Source organism: Trachemys scripta, chromosome 4 (genome assembly GCF_013100865.1).
Source record: "Trachemys scripta elegans isolate TJP31775 chromosome 4, CAS_Tse_1.0, whole genome shotgun sequence".
Classification (NCBI taxonomy): Eukaryota; Metazoa; Chordata; order Testudines; family Emydidae; genus Trachemys; species Trachemys scripta.
Genome location: NC_048301.1, coordinates 140,124,407 through 140,146,152, shown reverse-complemented (window position 1 = coordinate 140,146,152; position 21,746 = coordinate 140,124,407). Strand labels below are relative to the sequence as shown.

The window sequence follows — 21,746 nt, the reverse complement described above, 5'->3', positions numbered from 1 at the left end:
ATTCCTGCATCCGGAACAGAGCGACCGGGGAGCCAGAATGGAGCTTTCAGAGCGAGATGCCCCATTGCGATTTACAGCCTCCAAGGGACGGAGAACCGGGGCGCTCCACTTGCCTTCGTGAGCCGACGATTCTGGGATTGTGGCTATTTAACACCAAAGAGCCTTTTTCAAAAGTTTCTTTTCTTATTTCTAGTGCTGGGGGAGACTTTCCAAAGACCGTAGTGCATGCAGGCGCGCGAGTCCCACGGAAAGCATTTACAAAGAGTGGGCGTATCAACAGCTCAGGGCAGGAAGGCAACCCTGACTTAATGCTGAGGTGGAAATTCTTGCTAGGGCCAGCGAGACCCACTAAAACCTGCCTTTTTATTAACAAGAATCTGAACAAAGAGCCAGAAAAATGCTGTGAGGAAATAAACGTGACAATAGGAAGCTGTTCTGGAAATGTCGGACATTCTCCAGTGGGCGGATAGGTCGCTACTACCCACTCTCCATTTGTCCCCGGGCCAGCAGGCGTTCCGAGCGATGTACGGTAAATGCTCAGACGCAGAGACCAGCGAGTGCTCTAGCTGATCTCTCAGCATTGTGGCAGGACGGATTTCAGCCATGGCTTATCCACTGCCTGCAGTCTCTTTATGGAGGAGACTTTACAGTCTTCCCAAATTGCTGCTCCTGTCACTCAAACGCTTCTCACAGAAAGTTTCTCTTAAGATTTTAGAGGAGGTTTCCCAGCTGCTGCTGCTTGGTCTGTCCTTACCGACCAAGGAGAGTGATTGGTCCCTGAGTCCTCCTTGTAACACACCAAACCTAATGGAAACTCATTCCTCCATCTTTTCACCAGGGGGACAGACGAACTGAGCGCGGCTCACAACATGACGGACGGAAGAGACATCTAAGGAGCGCGAGTTTGGAGTGGGTGGGAGACGAGAAATCAGCAGCATCGTCCAGGGGGACACAGAGTGTGGCGCTGTCATTGTCTAGTTCATTCTCAGGTCTGTTTATTGGCTACATCAATGGAGAGACAGTAAAACACACACAAGCCCTTTACGCTGTCACCCAGAGGTAAGAAAAGGCACATCAGGGAGCAACCTGCCTGCGCGAAGAGATGGAGTGGACAGTCTGAGCTTTTTTAAAGTTAACTTATAAACTTTAAATTAATGCTTCTTGTTCAATGATTAAATACTTTCCATCTTCCCGCTCTGTGCGGGAAAGAGACGATCAGTTTATGTGGTTCTTTTCACAGCCACTGAAAGTAGCAGCGAACCAATCCTGTGGCTTGTATTGACGCCCTTACTGCCGTGCCTGGCATAAATATACACATTAGGCATAACACTGCTGACCAAGCCCTGGCGTACCAATAAACGGCTCTTACTTACCGCTCTCCTGGGAGCTGACTGACACTGCGAGCAGGAGGATGGAGAAACACCGGAGAGGTTGCATCTCAGCACGCCTGGCTGCGGGAGTGTGCTGTGAGATCTCTCTCAGGATGTGCTGGTTGTAGGAGGATGGGGCTGTCTGCTTTGATCTAAGGGAGGAGCCATAGAAACCAGCCCAGCCCAGCTCTGGGCGCCGCACATTGGGTCCGTCTAACACCGTCTGCCTATTTCTAACCTGCAGCTTCCCCATGGCGAGGCCGATGCTGGAATGCTGCGTCCAGTTCTGGGGTCCTGCTGAACAACTGGAGAGGCTGCAGAGAGGAACCACAAATGTTATGTGAGGCTGGAGGAGATGCCTGCCCCTGAGAGACTGAAAGAGCTCTGTCTGTTCACTTTATCAAAGAGATTCGGAGGTGACCTGATTGCAGTGTGTAAGTGCTTCTAAGGGGAGAAAATACCAGGTACTAAAGAAGAACAGGAGTACTTGTGGCACCTTAGAGACTAACAAATTTATTAGAGCAGAAGCTTTCGTGGGCTACTGCATCCGAAGAAGTGGGCTGTAGCCCACGAAAGCTTATGCTCTAATAAATTTGTTAGTCTCTAAGGTGCCACAAGTACTCCTGTTCTTTTTGCGGATACAGACTAACACGTCTGCTACTCTGAAACAGGTACTAAAGGGCTCTTCGCTCTAGCAGAGCGAGCCAGAACACGAGCCGATGCTGGAGCAGGGCAAACTCACATGAGAAACCCGGTGCCAATGGTGATTAACCACGGGAACAAACTCCCCAGGGAAGTGCTGGACTCGCCATCTCTTGGGTGACTCTGCGAAAGGTGCTTCCATCAAACACACGTTATTTGTCTCAATACAGGGGGAACAGGGTGGGATTCTCCAGGCCTGTGTTAGACACAAAAGAGAGTCAGAATAACCCCCCTGACAGAAACAACAAGGAGTCTGGTGGCACCTTAAAGACTAACAGATTTATTTGGGCATAAGCTTTCCGTGAGTAAAAACCCTGACAGAGCGCAGCAGCGTCTCCATGTGCTCAAAAGCCAGATTGAAGGAGCTCACGGCTGACATCAGAGACAAACCACTGAGCAAAGGGGCTTTCTCAGACAGAGGCCCTGCAGGGAGGATGGGATCAGACAGCGCAGTAGCAGCTGGGCGGAGAGGGGCAGCGTGACAGGCAGATCAGTGCTGATCTTTTGTGCCTGTGGTTTTAAGTGTTTCTTTTATTATTCTAATTAGCGTCTCTGAACAGATCACTGCTGCTCCTACAACAGGATTCCCTGGTGCCCTGAGAGGGGAATGTCATGGGCCCGGCACAGCAGCTGGCGGCGATACTTCTGGGGTACCACCAGCTGCCTCCTGATCCCCCCGACTCCATTTCCCCTGGGGGAGCCCATTCTCGGTACAGGAACCCCTTCTCCCACAGGAACCTTTTCCGGCCACCTCGTCCCATGGTCTGTACCGCATTGAGGTCGGCCAGGTCCCTTATCTTCCGCAAGGAGGGATCTCTCTGCAACTCAGCCTGGAACTCAGCAGCTGGGACGGGGATGGCCACCTGCTCTTTCTCGCCCGCTGGGTCTGAAGCTGCAGCCTCCCTGAGCCGTGTCCCTGGGCGTTCCCTCCCCACCAGGTTAGGGTCCTACGCCTCAGGCAAGGCACACCCCCCAAGGCCAGGGCACAGTGCCCCTCGCCGGCTCTGACTGCGGGTTACAACCAGTGCCTTTTGGGGGTTGCTTGGCCAGTCCTCCAGGTCCCCCCCCATCAACACCTCAGTGGGCAAATACGGGTGTACCCCCACATCCTTGGGGCCCTCCTTGGCCCCCCACTTCAGGTGTACCCTTGCCACGGGCACTTTGACTGGTGTCCCGCCCACCCCCGTCAGGGTCAGGTAGGGGTTGGGCACCACCTGATCTGGGGCCACCACCTCGGGCCGGGCCAGTGTCACCTCAGTGCCCGTATCCCAGTATCCATTGACCTTCCTCCCATCCACCTCCAGTATTCATCACCACCTGCTGGGAAATGGGTATGTTTCTGTGAGTGAATACATGAAAAAGCGAGCAGCAGGCAAAGGGTGTATACAAAGTACCTAGAGTCTAAAGGTTACAAGGTAGTTTCACTTTTACATTTTGTCAGTAATTAACTATAAGTGCATAAGGAAATAAAGTGTTTAAATACAAAGCAGTTCTCCGTGTTTTGGAACTAGATCTGCTGTTCCAACATCCCCAGGACCCTGCAGTCTGTAGGTAAGTCGCTCGTTTCACATTTTAGACCATGGAACAGATGTGGAGATGGAAATTCAAGATGAGTACTGTTACCATGTTTCCCAAATGGAAAACGGGACACTGTCTGGGGCTGGCCCCAGGGCCGGCTTTAGGCCAATTCAACCAATTCCCCTGAATCGGGCCCTGCGCCCAAGTCCCGGTATGGTGTACCGGCAAGAGCAGTGCGCCGTACCGGGATGGCCCAGCTTCCCCAGGGGGCAATTTAAAAGGCCCAGGCCCTTTAAATTGCCACCAGAGCCCCACTGCTGGAGTCCTGGGGTAGGGCTGCTGGGCTCTGGGGGCTATTTAAAAAGTCCGGGGCTCCTGTTGCTTCTACCGCCCCGGCCCTTTCAATAGCCGCCAGAGCCCCGCCGCTTCCCCAGGTCTCCCGCGGCTATTTAAAGGCCCGGGGCGGTAGAAGCAGGGGAGCCCCGGGCCCTTTAAATAGCCCCCAGAGCCCTGGGATAGCGGGGGGCTCGGGGGCGATTTAAAGGGCTTGGGCTCCAGCTGCCTCTGCTGCACCCCCTGCCCACACCAGCCCCGCACCCCCTGCCCTGCCTGCAGCCAGCCCCTGTCTCCAGCCAGCCCTGCACCCCCTACCCGCCTCCAGTCCCGCCCCCCCTGCCCACACCAGCCCTGCACCCCCTGTCCTACCCGCCCCAGCCCCGCCCCCCCTGCCCTGCCTGCAGCCAGCCCTGCACCCCCTGCCCACAGCCAGCCCCTGCTGCACCCTCTGCCCTGTCTCCAGACAACCCCTGCCGCACCCCCCTGCAGCCCTGCCCAAAGCCAGCCAGCCCCACACACCCCTGTCTCCAGCCAGCCCCGCACCCCTTGCCCTGCCTGCAGCCAGTCCTGCCGCACCCCCTGCCCTGTCTCCAGCGAACCACTGCTGCACCCCCCTGCCTGAAGCCAGCCAGTCCCGCACTCCTCTGTCTCCAGCCCTGCCAACCCCCGCCACACCCCCCTGCGGCCCTGCTTGAAGCCAGCCCGCCCCACACACCCCTGTCTCCAGCCAGCCCCCCACCCCTTGTCCTGCCTGCAGCCAGACCCTACCTCCAGTCAGCCCCTGCCCTGCCTCCAGCCAGCCCCATGTCCAGTGGTGCCCTGCAGTTCCCAGGGCAGTAACCCTGCACACCTGCTTCAATGAGGGGGGCAGGGAGCAGCAGGGACCCACACATGTGCACAACAGGGTGACCAGACAGCAAGTGTAAAAAATTGGGACAGGGGTGGGGGGTAATAGGAGCCTATATAAGAAAAAGACCCAAAAATTGGGACTGTCCCTATAAAATTGGAACATCTGGTCACCCTAGCACACGCCTAGGGAGTGGCAGGGACCCACACATATGAAACGGAGCTCATTAATAACCGATCAACAGCATATATGACGCAATGTACATAATATATAATTTTATTATTTATATAGTTATGGAAAGTAAATAATACATGGAAGAAATGAAAGGGTTTTTTTTTTTTTTAGTCATCCCTGCCGGGACCCCGCCGAAAATGTTCGAATTGGGCCCCGCACTTCCTAAAGCCAGCCCTGGCTGGCCCAAACCACTCGCCAAAGCTCCCACCCTGCCCGCGGGGCTGGCCCAAGCTGCTTGCCCAAACCCCCTTCCCTGTGCAGGGCTGGAGTTGCTGCTCGCCCGAGCTCTGCCTGCCTCGCTGAGCCCTGCTTCCCCCCTGTGTGGGGCTGGCATCGCTGCTCGTCCCCCCTCATGTTCCTCCACCCCGCACCCCACTTTTTTGACAAAAGTTGGCATTTGTCCCGGTTGCCTTTCCCAACTGATCAGATTGGCAAGCGCAAACAGGACAAATGCCCACTTTGGCCAAAAAAGCCAGAACGGCCGGGACAGGGCTTAGAAAAGGGACTGTCCAGCCAAAGTGGGATGTATGGTCACCCTTTGAGCTACTTTGCTGGCTCGGTCTCAAAGATGGTTTTGTTGTTTCTCTCTGTTCAGTAACTTCCGGTGTTTTATTGACATAAACCCACTCTCCTCTGTTCCAAAACCCCATGTAGAAGTGGTACGGTTGGTGGTTGCGTATTCAGAGTTCAGAAATGCCAGTGTTAATGTTACCTGCTCTGCCTTACGTCTGTCACCTGGTGTATGTGCATTGCCACAATACAGGGCGTGGCTCCTCTGTCTTGCCCTGGTGTAGCCGTATTTCCTCCCCATTCCTTCCTGCTCCAGGACTGAAAGTGTCTGGACCTGAGAGTTAAACATGTGACCCTAATGGGGAGCAGGGGGCTCCCCACAGCGGGATACAAGGTCTGTGGAACTGAGCAGGCTGCAATATCCCTCATCAAACAGTATTATGGAAAAGGGGAGCTGAGCCAGGGGGATGGTACCCTAGGGGTAGGCAGGAGTTTTCCAGGGGGTACAGCAACTCATCTAGAGATTTAACTAGTTTTACTACAGGCAACATAACAAGCACTAGCGAAGTCCGTACAAACTCAGATTTCATACAGACAATGACTTGTTTATGCTGCTCTGTGTACTACACAATATTTCTATGCCAATGGATTTATTTTAGAATGATATGGTAAAAATGAGAAAGTCAGCAACTGTTCGGTAACAGTGTCTGTGACACTTGTGTATTTTCATGTCCGATTTTGTAAGCAAGTTGTTAAGTGAAGTGAAACTTGGGGAACACGACCAATCAGCCTCCTGAAAGGGGGACAGTCGTCTGGAAAGGTTGAGAGCCGCTGAGCCGAGCAACCTGAACAGTAACAAATATCAACTGTGAATTGTATTTTAAGGGTTGTTTGTCCCCTTCTTCCAGATCCCGAACGAAGATGTTAACTAAGAAGAGATCCTGAACCCTGCAGCTCCCGCTAGACATCCCCCCTCAGTATTTAGTCATTGATCATATCCTGTTTTGAAGGCTGGTGAGTTTTCTAGGCAATATTCACCACAGCTGCTGACTAGCTGTTCTCGTAAGTAATGACGTTTCCTCTGCACGAATGTACACTGTAACTGCAGGACATAAAAAGTCTTATCTAAACCAGGAGAGTAATTATCCTTAGCACTTTGCTCTGGACTTACCAGATAGCTGCATCTTTGTGCTGTTTTAAAATGATTTAATAACAGTAAAATAGAAGGTTTCAGAGTAGCAGCCGTGTTAGTCTGTATCCGCAAAAAGAACAGGAGTACTTGTGGCATCTTAGAGACTAACAGATTTATTAGAGCATAAGCTTTCGTGGGCTACAGCCCACTTCTTCGGATGCATAGAATAGAAGTTGGATTGTAATGATATACCGTATCCGTGCTCCATAAAAACTAATGTGAATGGGAAGAAAATCTTTTATATTAAAAACTGTGGATGTAGCTTACTGTCTAATGCTGTATGGCGTTGAGACCTCTAGAGGCACAGATAATGCAGCCCAAACTAGCAAATGTGGCCAGCTCTTCGGCTGGTGTAACCTGGCACAGCTCCTCTGAGCTCAGTGCAGCTACACCGAGTTACAGCCCGGGATCTGGCCCTGTGAAATCACCCTCTTTCTCTGTTTGGGGATGTTCCTGTCTGCTTTAGACTTTGGCCCTGGCACCTAAAAATGGGCTAATTTCCCCATAACTAAAAGAAGAACAAAACAGGTTTCTTTAAGGTCATTGGGCTGCGAGTCCAGAGACAAGACAGCCCAAGGCGGCCCAAAGGCAGCGGTACAGAAGTGCACCGGCAGCAGGAATAGTGGTGCTGGGAGATGAGCCGGAGGCTGAAGAGGGGAGGTGGGCGGGAAGCAAAGGGGACTTGACTGGGGAGGCAGCATCTCACTGGGGTGGAGCAATTGGGGGCCAGGTGCTTGTCTGGGGGAGAAGGGGAATGGAAGGCCCTGTGCATGAAGTATTGTAGATAACACTTAGTCCTGCCTCAGGGCAGGGGGTGGGACCATACAACCGATCGAGGTCCCTTCTGGGCCTACGTTGCTACGGTTCTATGAATTTCCTCCTCTTCAGTTGCTCTGTGTAATTGGCTGAGGGCAGCAGACCAGTTCTTGTCCAGTGCTGTAAGGGTTAACGTGTCCATAAGCCGATTCGCTCTCTTTTAGGAATACAGCAAGGGCTCCCGGGCACCCTGTGCCCTCCTCCAGAGATGCTACGAGTGGTCTGGTTTCCTGTGCTCCTGGGATGTGTCACTGCAGGATCGGGTGAGTTACAAAGCAGGAGCCCAGGGGGCTGTGGTATGTGACAGAGCGATACCGGCATGGACATAAAACCAAACCCACGGCCGTATGTGGAGTCTATAACACCACGTTCTCCTTCTCCCAGAGTCGAGTGACAAATCAAACATCCACTCCAGAGTGGGGGAGGACGTCACCCTCAGCTGCAGATTCAAGCTGTCCTCAGACTTTGTGCTGAACAGACTCCGCATCCACTGGCACGTCTTCCGAGACGAGGAGGGCTCCGTGGTGCACAGCTACTACGATGGGGCCGACAGGCTGGAGGACCAGGAGGTGGAGTTCAAGGGTCGGACGAAGCTCTTTCTCCAAGAGCTCAGTGAAGGGGTGGCCTCCCTGAACCTCACCCAGGTGCGTCCGTCAGACAGCGGGGAATACAGGTGCATCATAGTGAACAGCCAGGACGTGGTCATTGGGAGCGTCATCCTCCATGTGTCAGGTAAACGGACCATGCTCTGCCCAGCGAGTGCAGCAAAACTAGAGGTGGGTTAGCTAGGTCTGCAGGGTGCTCTAGGCTCCATTTGTGAGAGGAGCGTGACTCTGCAGAAAGAGCTACCGTCACCCCTTCTCCAAGGCAGCGAGACTCAACCTGATTCTAATAACAAGGACTAACGGTAACGATGCTGCCTCTGATGGGACACAACTGAGAGTGTCAATTCAGGACAAATTGCTCAGAGCAGGGCAGTCACAGCCCCAAAGCTGGGTGTCTTTATTATTAAGGCACCAAACCAGCCAAACAGAGAGGATTTCGGTCTCACCCCACTGGCTAACCACAAGTCACACAAGCAATTCCCGTAGACACTCCAGTTTCCCAGAATCACAACCAGTGCCACTTGTTATGGGAATGAATGGTTATGAAAACCAATACCCCAGTAACAGAAAAAGGTTCTCCTGATCCCAAAGGACCAAGCCCCAGACCCAGATCAATACACAAATCAGATCTTACCCACAAATCACGCTGTTGCCAATCCTTTAAAATCTAAAGGCTAATTCATAAAAGAAGGAAATACAGATGAGAGTTAGAATCGGTTAAATGGAATCAATTACATACAGTGATGGCAAAGTTCTTGGTTCAGGCTTGTAGCAGTGATGGAATAAACTGCAGGTTCAAATCAAGTCTCTGGAACATCCCCAGCTGGGATGGGTCCTCAGTCCTTTGTTCAGCGCTTCCGTTTGTAGCAAAGTCCCTCCAGAGGTAAGAAGCAGGAGTGAAGACAAGATGGAGGAGTTTTCAGGGCCTTTTATGTCCTCTGCCATGTGGCCTCTGCTTCCTTTGTCTCAAATACAAGCTGCCCAGCCATGGCAGTTCTGTCCCTAGGCCTGTCCCTGCCTTGCTGAGTCACCAGGTGTATCTGCTTCTCTCAGTGGGTCAGTTGTGGAGCTGATGGGCCTTAAGGGCCATCCAGCAGGCCAGGCAGTGCTGACGCCACATTGTCTGGGGTGTCTCCCAGACGCAGAGCACAAGTTTGAAATACAGACAGTATAGAGCCAATACTTATAACTTTAAATACAAAAATGATCCATGCATTCAGAGAGCATCATCATACCCAGCAAATCATAACCTTGTCTTAGACACCTTACTTTGTAGAAGATTTGGTGCCACTATAGGACCTTGGTTGCAACAGTGATCTATACAGTCCCAGTTCATGTCAATAACGTCACACTAATATTACAAAGAGGCACCATTGAGTGCTCCTCGGGAGCTGGTGGGGTGCGCTGGTCCGTCGCGCTGTCTGGATGCAATGCAAGGAACTGGCCAGGCTCGGAGGTTTAATGAGGATACTGTCGCTGAGCCCTGCAGTGAACTGGGCTCTATCAGGTTGTTGGCTGCTCAATGGTCCGTGCCCACGAAGGCTAACCAGAGATCTTGCTTTTCAGCGCCATACGAACCCCCCCAGGTCACACTCCTTTCCTGGGAGGAGGGCGAGATGACCCTGCAGTGCAAGTCCAGGGGGGGCTATCCCAAGGCTGAAATAACATGGCACGATGGGAACGGAAACCAGCTGAACCAATCGGAGCCAGCAGAACTTCGTCGGGGCAGTGAGGGAGTGTTCGAGGTGCAGAGCCGCCTGGTGGTGACCGGCCCTGAGGACAGCACCTTCTGCTGCTCTCTGATCCACGCCCCCTTTAATCAGAACCTGAGCGTCTGTGAGAGAGTTAAAGGTAACAGTGACAAGCCTCGGCCAGCGCTGGGGTGCACCCTCCCTGATACACAGGGTAGACAGGGCACCGCAGACATGCAGCCACCTCTGGGGTGGAAGGCAGGGAAGGGTTTCATTTGGGCACAGGATCAAACTTTGGCTTGTCTGGCTTGTCTGAAAGTTGCCAGGGGGAGATTGTGGCAGGAACTTTAACCTCAGCCCACAGCAAACAGCACGTTGCGGTTTGCAGGCTGTGTCCGGAAGGAAAAACCAGGATGCAGTGAGCTCCTGGGACTCCGTTTTTCTCTGTGATGGCTGAGCTGATGCTGCCAGGAATCAAGGCTGGCTTGCTGGGAAAAGAGGCGTTTTTACACTTTGACACCATACGGGGCCATTCCCTCTCCCATGCGGGCCAGGGACTCCATGCTCATTCTGGTGAGTGATAGAGCCCTCTCTTCCCCGGGAGACTCCCCACCTGTCGCTGTCTGAGGCCATGTCTATGCTACGGGGACTAGTGACATCGCCAGGGTGCTGGAGCTCTGTCAGAATAACCCTGTCGTGCAGATACAGCCTGTGCCGATGGAAGGGGTTTTCTGTCACTGGTGGAGCGCCACCTCCCCGAGTGATGGTAGCCAGGTTGAGGGACGCATTCATCTGTCAGCCCAGCAGTATCTACACCGGGGGCTAGCTCGGCATAGCGGCAGCGCTCAGGGCTGTGCATTTTCACACCCGAGTGCCGAAACTGCGTTGACTAAATTTGAAGCGTAGGCCAGGCCTGAATGACTATGCACTGGCAGGAGATCCAGTCCTCAAAGTCTTTTCAGTACCATTGCGAAATGATCCCACCTGCCTAGTATTTGATCACAGTCTGTATCCTGAGCCCTCCACAGCTTACCTTTAACCTCTCCAAACGCAGCCTTGGTGAGGGAGAACAAGACTGAGGCGGAGAGCTCTGGCCGCAGCAACGCTTGGATTTTTGCCATCGTAGGCGTGGTAGTAACGGTTGTGGCAGGTGTTGGAGTCTATATGTACCGGAGAAGAAGACGGAGCTCTCAGAAAGGTAACAGCATTGGAGAACTAATCCATGCTACGTTTTCCTTCTTCTTCCCAGGGGATCCATTTGTCTGGATAACGAACTATGGAATAGGCAGCCCAGTGATGAGCAGCTGGGGCATCCAAATGTTCCCCTCCTGTAAACATCACTCGCCCAGGGGATAGTTGTGAGGGTTGGAATTAATAATGTGTCTACAAAGAGGGGAGGGCGAGAGGATTCAGACTAATGGATCTGCTGTTAGACAAATTTACCAATAAGGACAAAGTCTTCTTCTGGTACATGACCCATCCATCGGTCTGGAAAGGGAGCACTGGGAACTAGCGAGCAGGGAAGCCACCTGCTCTTTTCCAGAAGATACTCAGAGGCTTCCCACTGCAGCCAGGTGAATGCACTGGGGACCAATCCCTCAATGAGTCCATCAGAGGAGTTGCTGGCAGGTTTCGATACCTCATACTTCTAGGATAGTCAGTCAGGTAATTTCCCTGTGTAAGCTGGCGCAGACTCACCCGGCGGCGCCTCCTGCTGGTTGTCCTCAGGAATTAGCTCTCCCAGCCTCGGAGCGCCCTCTGCAGGCCGGTGATCCGCCTTGCCACAGGCCCCGTGTCCCTCCCAGGACCCCGGTGCCCCTTTCTCTGGGTGCTGCCCCCTGGCAGTACCCCCACAGCTCTGGGTCTCCCCCGCCCAGGGAGCCCCCACCCATTATCCCCACTTCGCCTCAGTCTTGGCTACTGCCCAGTCTCCATCTAGCCCCCGTTCACTGGGGCCAACTACAGTATCAGCCACTCATCACAGGCAACGGGGTTCAGACCTGCTGCCTCTGCCTACCCATGGGCTGCCCCCTGCAACCCAGTCTAGGGTGACTAGACAGCAAGTGTGAAAAATCGGGACAGGGGGTGGGGGGTAATAGGAGCTTATATAAGAAAAAGACCCCAAAATCGGGACTGTCCCTATAAAATCGGGACATCTGGTCACCCTACTCCAGTACCTAATAGGCCTTATGCTAGGCCACAGCCTGGGGCTTTCCAGGCTGGAGCTCCCCGGCTCCTCTGCCTTTCCCCAGCCCTGCTCCACTCAGGTTCTCTGCTCAGGTCCCTGCAGCCAGGCCCGTCTCCCTCTACAGCTAGAGAGAAACTGTTTAGCCTCTGTGTAGCCTGATTTAGGGTGTTCTGATAATATTAATTTGGATAAGATGGGAATTTAATTTATTAATTTAATTTTATTTAATTTTAATAATAATATATATTGGTGTGGGTTTTAGGCTCGCCAATCTGTTTGATCAGAAGATAAAAGTTCTTGTCCCGAATCAGGCTCCACAGAATTTATAAAGGACAGATACAGATATAGTCTTAAAGACTTTTTATTAAAACCAATAATAGTAAGTAAATGGTAAAATACCCAGAGTTACAAAGTGACAATTGCATTACTGCTATTCAAAAGATACATATGATAATATAGTATTACATGCAACAAAGCTTTGGTTAACATACTGACACCCGTCCTTGGTAACCTGGTGGTAAGAGACACAAGAACAGCCTTGTGGTTCAGGTTTCTCAATTCTTGAGTGAGGGATGCAGTGCTTAGAAAATGCTAAGAGCGATCAAAGCTGACTAGGGTTTACTTGACTGACTTAAACTTAAATCAAAACCTAATAAACAAACGAAGAATAAAACTTAGGGAAACCGAGCTTAGCTTAGTTCCCTTGAAAGTTAAAGTTTAAGAAAAACAAGTATAGCCTACGAATAGTAGCAGTCATCGTAGATAGAGTGGAGAAAGTAAATAAAAATAGAGTAAAGTGAGAACAGAGATAGTGAGAAATGAAGATGGAGTAAAGTAAGAACGGAGAAAATGGAGAACGGAGATACTCTATTGAGATGAGTTACCTCTTTTATAGGGCAAATGCCGGACCTTCTTCCTCTTATGCCCAAATTTCATTCCTCACCCACAGAAATGTTAGGGTATACTTACCCCATAGGCTGGTATGTATGTGCGTATTGATGACAGGTATGTACGCACATCAGTCTCTTGTGGTGTACTTGTTAAGTCTGTGGGAAAACCCGTTTCCACCCTTTAAGGCTATTGGTCCAGGTAAAGGTCTCTAGACATCTGCGTGGGTGTTTTGTCTAATTTTACTTTTTTGGGTGAGGGTCTCAAAAGGTGTTAATTTCGCATTAGCGTAACATACAGGGTTTTGGCCTGTAGGTAGATCTTGCATTACAGCCAAACTTACTTTTAATATAAATTTATAAGCCTAATACATCAAATATAATACATCAAATTTAAACTATAAGAAAAGATATATATCTACAGGCAAGCAGGTTAGTCTTATAGGCTACATCTGGCTCCCAGCCTCTTATACTGGCCAGCTGGGGCCTGATTGGGGTGTGGCCCAGTTGTGGCTACTTCCCCAATCAGTCCAGCTTTTAGAGCTGCAGCCCTCTGCAGGGCTGTTTTCCAGCCCTCCCAGGCAGGAGCAGGTGTCCACCCTGTTACACCCTGAAACAGTCACTTCATGGTCTGCAATCAGATGCTACCTGTAGGAAATATTGTAACCTACAGAGTCTGCAGTTAGGCAAACACAAGTGATGAGCTGTGAAGCATTCTTCGCAGGAAGCGTGTAACACAGTGTGACTGTACCATGCAATAATGGGTTACCATGTTCTGGCTCAGGGTTATGCTCTTAATTTCAGATACTCCTGCATGCTACAGTGCAGAAGATGAGGTTCGCCTACAGACAGACTGCAATGGTAAATACCCCAGAGCTGAATTCTGTGACTCCGTCACATGAAGGATGCAATAGCGCATGTTACACACTGTGCAGCAACGGGTCACCACACTCTGGCTCAGATTTGTGTTCTTGGTTTCAGCTCCACGTGACCAGCACGGTGCAGAGACGGATGTCCTGCTGGAGCGTGAGCATGGAGGTAAGTATTTGACACTGAATTCTGAGACTCGTTCTTTACGCGAAGGCTGCAATAGCGCAGGTAACACGCGGTGCGGCGACGGGTCACCACACGCTGGCTCAGGGCTGTGTTCTTGGTTTCAGCTCCACGTGAACACTACAGTGAAGAGGACGAGGTTTCCCTGCAGAATGAGGCTGAAGGTAAGCGCCCTACCGCTGGGTTCTACACAGGTCTGTGATTGGGACTAGCCTCAAGCTACCCAGTGAGCTGTCTGCTGTCCCTGTTTGAACTGTTATCTGATCGTATCCTGTGAGCGGAAACGTTCAGTACCCACATGTGCAATGAACTAAGGAAGGGAGACCGGACAGTCTCTCTCAAAAAGAAAACATGGGAAAACAGAGCATCAGTCAGGTCTAGAGTAGTCTTCCTCTGAAATGGCTCCCAACACAACGTTTGCAGGTTCCCACACACACACTAGCCACGCAGCAGGCCTGGGCAGAGAAAACAGGCACTCCTGAGTGTGGTTTTAAAACTTGGCTAGCACATGCCCACTGAGGAGGCTCAGAAGTGGTTTTTCAACAGCTTAGAACTGTATTTCTTTCTTTCTCCACTACACCAAGTAGTTTGGTGCTTGTCTAGGCTAAGTTTAGATTTCAAACTCCAGACGTTTTACTGTTGCCATGGTTTTGTTTTGTTTTTTTTAAGTGATAAAACACAATTTTAACAATGGGAAAAAGCACACTTTTCCCTCACTCCTCCATAGCTCAAAATTGGCTGAAGAGAGTTTGCTCAAACTTTCCATAAAATTCACCTTCAGGACAGAGACCAAGGCCAATTTCAGCCCCACAGATGAAGGAACGGTTCAGAAAGTTATGAGATGATGAAAACGGGGGTTTAGAAGTGGGGCTCTTTTGCATCAGATGAACACCACTGTGTACCCGTTCAAATTCAACCAGCCGTGCTTTTGTTAAGCACTGGTCACAAAGGTGATTTTTTTTCACGCCTCAATAAAACTCTTTTTAACTTACACTGACTTGTATCCACCATCCTGCTGCCCATTGTTTTCTCTGGGCTCGACAACCTACATAATTTTGGGTCATCCAGGAATTTTGCCACCTCGCTGCTCATTAATGTGTTACTTTAAACCCCTGCATAAACACTGAGTTCAGACTGGGGCTGACTACACACACGCACACGCCAGCGGTTTCAAATGAGGGCAATAAAGCGTTGAGCGTCAGCTGTTCATATCTGATCCGTTGAGATAAAGGGAGCTTGCTTCTCTGTCCAGTCACACACTTGGGAGCAGACAGTCCCTGGTGCTGAGCTACACAACCCTTGTGGAAGACGTGTGTGTAGGAGGGTGTGTGAGTGCCTCTTGCGGCACATCCTTTCCTTCGTCCCAAACATAAGGCGGTGTGACGGTTTGGTTTATGCAACCCCCAGCCCCACCCAGGCACTGGTGCCAAGGTCCAAAGACAGGGTCAATGAGCGTCAGGGGTCCTCGCTTGGTGCTGATGGTGTGGCAGCAAGGCACGGTGCCAGCTGGGGGTTGGGGCCAGAGGAGCAGCTGGGGGTGGTGGTATTGGCAGGTGATGCAGGAAATGCAGCAGCTGGAAGTGCTGGTTTAGGAGACACAACCAGGGTCTCCCCCCGCCCTGAGTCAGTGCTGATGGCACCAGCTCTTTGCCTGGCACTAGATGGGGTCTGAGACACAGCCAGTGAGATGAGCCTGGAGCCGACGCTGACGGTCCTGATGAGTCCGGGGTGTGAAAGCTTTGCACACTGCCCAGCGAGCTGGGAACGAGTCTCCCCTGGGCAAAGGACACAGTGGCTCTGCACGTCCAGTTCTGGGTGGCTGGCTGGTCACAATGCACAGCTGTGTGGGGTTCTTGGCCCAGCCTGGCTCTGGTGCCAGGGCAAACCCAGAAGGCTCAGAAATAGATAATAGGAAAAAAAAGGGGGGTTGGGGGAGGAATTCCTAGGTGTATCCTAATGTATAACCATTAACAACTATAACACTAACAGCACGCAAAGATTTTGGGGATACCATGGACAGAGCAGTGGGTCTCTTCAGTTCTGGGATAATGGAGCAGGAACTGATTTGGTTGGGGGATGCACTCTCTTAAACAGCCTTGGGCCCTGAGCGTTTGACTGGCCCCCCTCAATGGACATGGCTTTGAAGAGGGCCCCACAGCGAAGAAGAACGGTCAAATCTTATTCTCTGAACCCTCCGGGCTTCCGTTCTGTGCATGATGGAATGAGGCAGGGGGCCTGTGGAAAAACAGTCTGTGGTCCTGTAATGAAATGCTGTATCACAATGCATACAAGGGGGCTGGATGAAAGTCACATGGGCTCGACTTTGCAACCCAAGTAGCATTTTCAATGTGGTTTGTAAATTAATTGTGTCGACAGTATGCGCTGTACGGGGTACATGACACTGATATATTTAGATCGAGTTGTATAAAATAATGAATGCTACAAAGGTCAGTCAGGGGCTCCTACTTGCCCTTTGTCATAATACAAGGGGATTGCCTCATGGGGCAGAACGAGGTGTGTGGAAAGATCAGGTGGAGGTTGGAAAAGAATTTTACAGAGCGGCAGAAATGGAACAAGGCCAAGGAGAGGACGTGAGAGTTTTGGATTAAATGGGACCTGGGGACGGGAGGGGGATCATTCTCAGGTATGAAGTTGCTGTATTGGGCAGAAATGGATTTCCATAGAGGAGATTAGCAGATTCCTTTGATTCAGTGGGCACTAGAAATGAGAGGAGGAGGAAGCATGGAAGTTACATTGTCACACTGGCAGCAGGATCATCAATAGCTTTGACAGAAGCCAGAACAGAGCTGAGTGAACTGAGAGAAGTACCCGGGTGGAGAGAGGGGCACACAGACAATGCAAACATCACCACTAACATGTGTATTGCTTTTTGCAGGAGAAGGGAAATCGCTCCAGGACTTCCTAGTGCGCCTGGGACTGGAGAGACACCAAAGCAGAAAGCTGATACTGGACGACATCCTGGAAATTAACACGGAGACGTTAGAAGAGAGTAACCCTCGAACGTTAGGGGAGATCCCATGGCATTTCCTCAGGAAGGTCATGGCTGTGAACGGGATGGCCAGACGCACAAGGCTGGTACCCGCTGCACCAGGTGACAATGGGATCCGCAAGGATGGGGAGGAACCCTTTGCCATTATTCCTCCTAGAAGCCCAGCCCCCAGCGTGTGCGTGAACCCCCTGGATGTGCTCTGTGCCGTTCTGTGCTGCTCAGACACGTTCCTGCAGCAGGAGATCCTGCTGAAGATGTCCATGTGCCAATTCGCCCTCCCCCTGCTGCTGCCTGCCCTGGACACCCCCACATGCACACTCCTGCTGTGGGCCATGCGGGACATTGTGAAGAACTGGAGGCCACTCTCCTTGCGAGAGAGCCGGGGGTTCAGGGAGGAGAACCTGGTGCTCACATCAGTGCCAACCTTTTCCTTCGTGCGGCTGGGGAGATGCAGCTTGTCCAAGTCCAAAATCCTTAACAAGGTCCTGAGCCCCCCTCAGCAGCAGCACGATTTCTTCATCCATCGGGACATGGAGTCTGGGAACGTCCCTCGGGAAATCGCAGAGGGGTTGGTAGAGATCTCCTGGTATTTCCCCGGGGGGAGGGAGAGTTCGGATCCTTTCCAGGAGCCCATTGCGGTTATTAACCTGCGAGGAAACATTGAGTCCCACCAGCTGCAGTTCAGCTTCCTGGCAGAGATCTCCTCCGCTGTGTTCATATTCGCTGAATGCATCAGTGAGAGAAAATACAAACTCCTATCATCACTGCAGGACTCAAGGACAAAATTCTACTTCATACTCAACCCCAAATTTTCTATAACCAGTAAAACACAGGGATTCCTCAATGAACTGGCCCCGCTGCTGAAGCTGACCCAGTCCCACGTGCTTGTGAAGGATAACACTGCAAACGATTCAGACTTTGTGACAAGGCTGCAGGACACCTTAGCACACCTGATGAAGCAGCCCCAGAGAGCTGTGAGCATAGAGGACATGGCTGTGACAGCGCGTGAACGAGGAATCCAGGTAGACGAGGACTGCAAGGAATGTGCGGAAGCGAGAAAGAGAGCAGACGAAATCACTGGGGAAATAGGGGACATTGTTGAGTACAAGGGCAGAGCACTGACGCTCCAAGGGGTCCTATGGAAACGCCTGGCTGAAGTAGAAAGAGAACTCTGTCAAATGAAGCAGCAAGGGGAAATCCCCACAGAGGATTATAAATCTCAGCTGAGGCGGAAATTGCTGGAGTTACGGACCCAGCAGAACGGACGTGATCTCACGGGCGGGATGGGGACATTTAAGGCATCACTAGAGCAGCTGTCTCCAGTGGAAACACACTACTTCCTGAAATGGATGAAATTCAGACTGGATCACATTGCTAGGGAGAATCTTTCCAAACTGCGGGCTAAATATAAGGAGACATACAGGACTCCAGGCCACAGCCCCGAGCAGCTAGCAAAGCTAGATGAATTAATTGCAGCCAGTTCCTTAGGGTTGGAGCATTTCATGCGGGAGTTGGGGCAGTTTTATGAGGCAGAACACTCAGTGTGTAAGGGAGGCGAAATAACCCAAAGCCAAAGGCGGTTCACTTATCTCCCAGGCATAGCCGCTGATCTGATGCTCAGCGGATTTGCTCTAGAGATCATCGATGGAGACACATCCCACGTCCCGCTGCAGTGGGTGACAGATGTTCTGACCGAGCTCCATGCCAAGCTGGGGAAAAAGTCCAGATTGCTGGTTCTGTCAGTGCTGGGCGTGCAGAGCACCGGCAAATCCACCCTGCTGAACTCCATGTTCGGCCTGCAGCTGGCCGTGAGCAGCGGCCGATGTACGCGAGGAGCCTTCATGACGCTCATTAAAGTTGCAGAGAAGTTTCAGCAGGAGCTGGGCTGCGACTTTATCCTGGTGATAGACGCAGAAGGCTTGAGAGCCCCTCAGCTGGCCAAACTGGAGGACAGTTATGAACATGACAATGAGCTGGCCACACTGGTGATTGGGTTAAGCGACATAACGATCGTTAACATGGCCATGGAGAACACCAGCGAAATGAAGGACATTCTGCAAATCGTGGTCCACGCCTTTCTCAGGATGAAGGAAATAGGGCACAAACCCAACTGCCAGTTTGTGCATCAGAACATCAGTGACGTGTCTGCCCATGAACAAAACATGAGGGACAGGAATCATTTCCTGGAACATCTCAATGAAATGACCAAAGCTGCAGTGAGGATGGAAAAACTAAGCAGGGATCTGACTTTTTCTGATATTATGGAGTATGATCCAGAAAAACACAACTGGTACATCCCTGGGCTCTGGCAGGGAGTCCCGCCCATGGCTCCAGTGAACCTGGGGTACAGTGAGAGTGTTTATGAGCTAAAGAAATACTTCATTGAATTTATGAGAAGCCGGACACCTAACAAAACTCCCAGGAACATCCCCCCGTTTATCAAGTGGGTGAAGAGTCTGTGGAACGCTGTGAAACACGAGAACTTCATCTTCAGCTTCAGAAACAGCCTGGTAGCTGAGGCCTATAACCAGCTGTGTCTGAGGTATTCAGAGTGGGAGTGGAAGCTCCGCAAGGAGATGCATCTCTGGGTATGTGGCCAAGAAATGGCAATTCAGAACCAGCCACCCCAAGAAATACATAAACTAGATTCTGGAAACTTAAAACAGGAGGCGCAAGAAAAAGTGCAGCAAGGGGAAGAGAAGATTTTATTTTCTTTACAGGAATACTTTGAAAGTGGAGCTAGAAACCTGATAGAAAAGTACAGGGAAGATTTTATTAGAAGCACAAAGAGCCTCAAGACGGAACTGGAACATTACTCAGCCAGCAAGTGTGAAGATGCGATTCTTATTACAAAAAGCAGGCATAAGATAGACAATATCCAGGCCAAGTACAAGAGAATGACGGAAAAGAAAGTCGTCAGCCTTCTGGAAGATTGCAAGAGGAGAAAACTTAAACTGGAGAAGAAGGAACTGGAAGTAGAATTTGAAACGATGTGGAAGGAAGCAGTGTCTGAGTTAAAGCTCATTAGTTTACAGAAACGCCAAGTTCCCCAAGATCTAGAGTTCCAGCTGAGAAAGGACCTAGAGAACCGAGGGAGCACAGTCAGGCAGAAACTTCAGGAAGCAGGAAATTTGTGCAGTTACAGGATTAAATCTTTCACTATGGACAATGACTATTTGGATTTAACGTGTTTCAGGGACATGAGAGAATCGGTCACACAGGAATACCGGCACAAAGCAGAGGAATTTGCTCGTTCTTTAATGGACAAGTGCCACCGTTATATCAAAGAGAAGGTGAATTCCAAAGTGGATTATGATGAGACCTATGGCAGAGAACTGCTGCAGATGATCAACGAGAGGCTTCAGCAGGAGGATGTGCCAAACCTTCACATTAACGCTTGCTTTGAAGTTGACCTGAAACTTCATATTTTGGGGGAGGCGGCCCATGCATTCCAGGAGATGCATGAAAACTTTATCAAAGAAAATGATCCCCAGGAACGGCTGGAGAAATTGAAACCTCAGTATTTGTCCACATTTATGAACCATTACCTGGAAAAGGATCCCTGCCAGCAGAGAGCCAGGCATTTCTGTGAGCACTGTCTCAAACCTGCCCTGGCAGAACATGTTAACAAAAAGCTGGGAATCAGGATAGTAGATGACCTTTCCAGAAGTGAGAAGGCCAATGGTTACCGCAACCGGGCCTGCTTCCAGCTCTCTGTGCTGCAGAAACTGCTGGACGAGATGGACTTTGACAACTATAAGAAATACATTAACGACTATGAAAGTTTTGTCAAAGCAGCGATATGGAGAGACATTTTAGATCACTATGGAAACAGAGAAAGTATTGAAGCTCTTGAAGCAGGGATCCTTTCCGCCATCATCGAGAAAGTCAGAGGAGCTCTAGAGATGTCAATAGATGGGGGAACGAGCACAGTCTCTGACTTCGTAGCAAACGTTTGCAGGCTGTTACAGAAAGACCTAGTCCTCCCCAGAGACAGTTTGGAAACGACCCTCTTCCAATTTACAGCCAGTGCCGATACCAGCCAGTTTTCTGCTGACATTGGGGACTGTCTCTCTGAGCTGGAGCAGAACCTGGCATCAGAATTCAAAGCTGTGAACATAGAGGAGAAACTCTCCAAGCTCCAGGTGAAACCCCAGGATGAGCTATTCAAGAGAGTGTTTGGCTGTGGGAAGCAGTGTCCGTTCTGCGGAGTCCCCTGTGAAGCAGAAGGCCCAGCTCATAGGGAGCACTTTGCACCAGTACATCGGCCCCAGGGACTGTGGCGACGCAGAGATCACATCACAAAACTACTTGACTATTCGTTATGCTCCTCTGATGTGGTCTCTAATGCTTTCTTTAGCAAATCAGATACAAAAGGGAAACTGGTTCCCTTCAGAGATTACCGCGAGTATTACCCAGACTGGCGCATTCAGCCAGATCCCAGCAGTGAGGCTTCTGATTACTGGAAGTTTGTGTTTAAAGAATTTAATTGCCAGTTTGCCAGTGAGTATAAGGCTAAGCCAGCCGGCCTCCCAGAAGACTGGGGGAAAATAACCAAAGAGCAGGCACTGGAGAGCATAAAGGGCATCTATAGCAGGGGTGGCCAACCTGAGCCTGAGAAAGAGCCAGAATTTACCAGTGTACACTGCCAAAGGGATATGTCAACAGCCCCCCATCAGCTCCCCGCTCCTTCGCCCCCAGCACCTGCCACATGTGGGCAGCCCTGCCGATCAGCACCTCCCCCTCCCTCCCACCTGCCGTGATCAGCTGTTTCACAGCATGCAGGC

General features: G+C 51.0%; 2 protein-coding genes across 2 annotated transcripts in view; one reads left to right on the top strand and one right to left on the bottom strand.

The window, feature by feature from the left end:
- Positions 1-3,503: 3,503 nt before the first annotated feature.
- LOC117876228 (interferon-induced very large GTPase 1-like) lies at positions 3,504-21,707 on the top strand (the record flags this gene model as incomplete). Its single annotated transcript, XM_034768174.1, has 10 exons — positions 3,504-3,623; positions 6,426-6,531; positions 7,690-7,788; positions 7,910-8,257; positions 9,697-9,981; positions 10,876-11,019; positions 13,701-13,757; positions 13,878-13,934; positions 14,057-14,113; positions 16,846-21,707. Coding segments are annotated over exons 3-10 (5,865 nt in total), but the record flags the coding sequence as incomplete, so codon positions are not given.
- Positions 21,708-21,722: 15 nt separating this feature from the next.
- Positions 21,723-21,746, bottom strand: part of LOC117876597 (interferon-induced very large GTPase 1-like) — an 18,367-nt gene continuing 18,343 nt past the window's right edge. The window contains exon 11 of the mRNA XM_034768848.1: positions 21,723-21,726. Within this exon, the coding sequence (XP_034624739.1) occupies positions 21,723-21,726 (4 nt within the window). The remainder of the gene's footprint in view (positions 21,727-21,746) is intronic.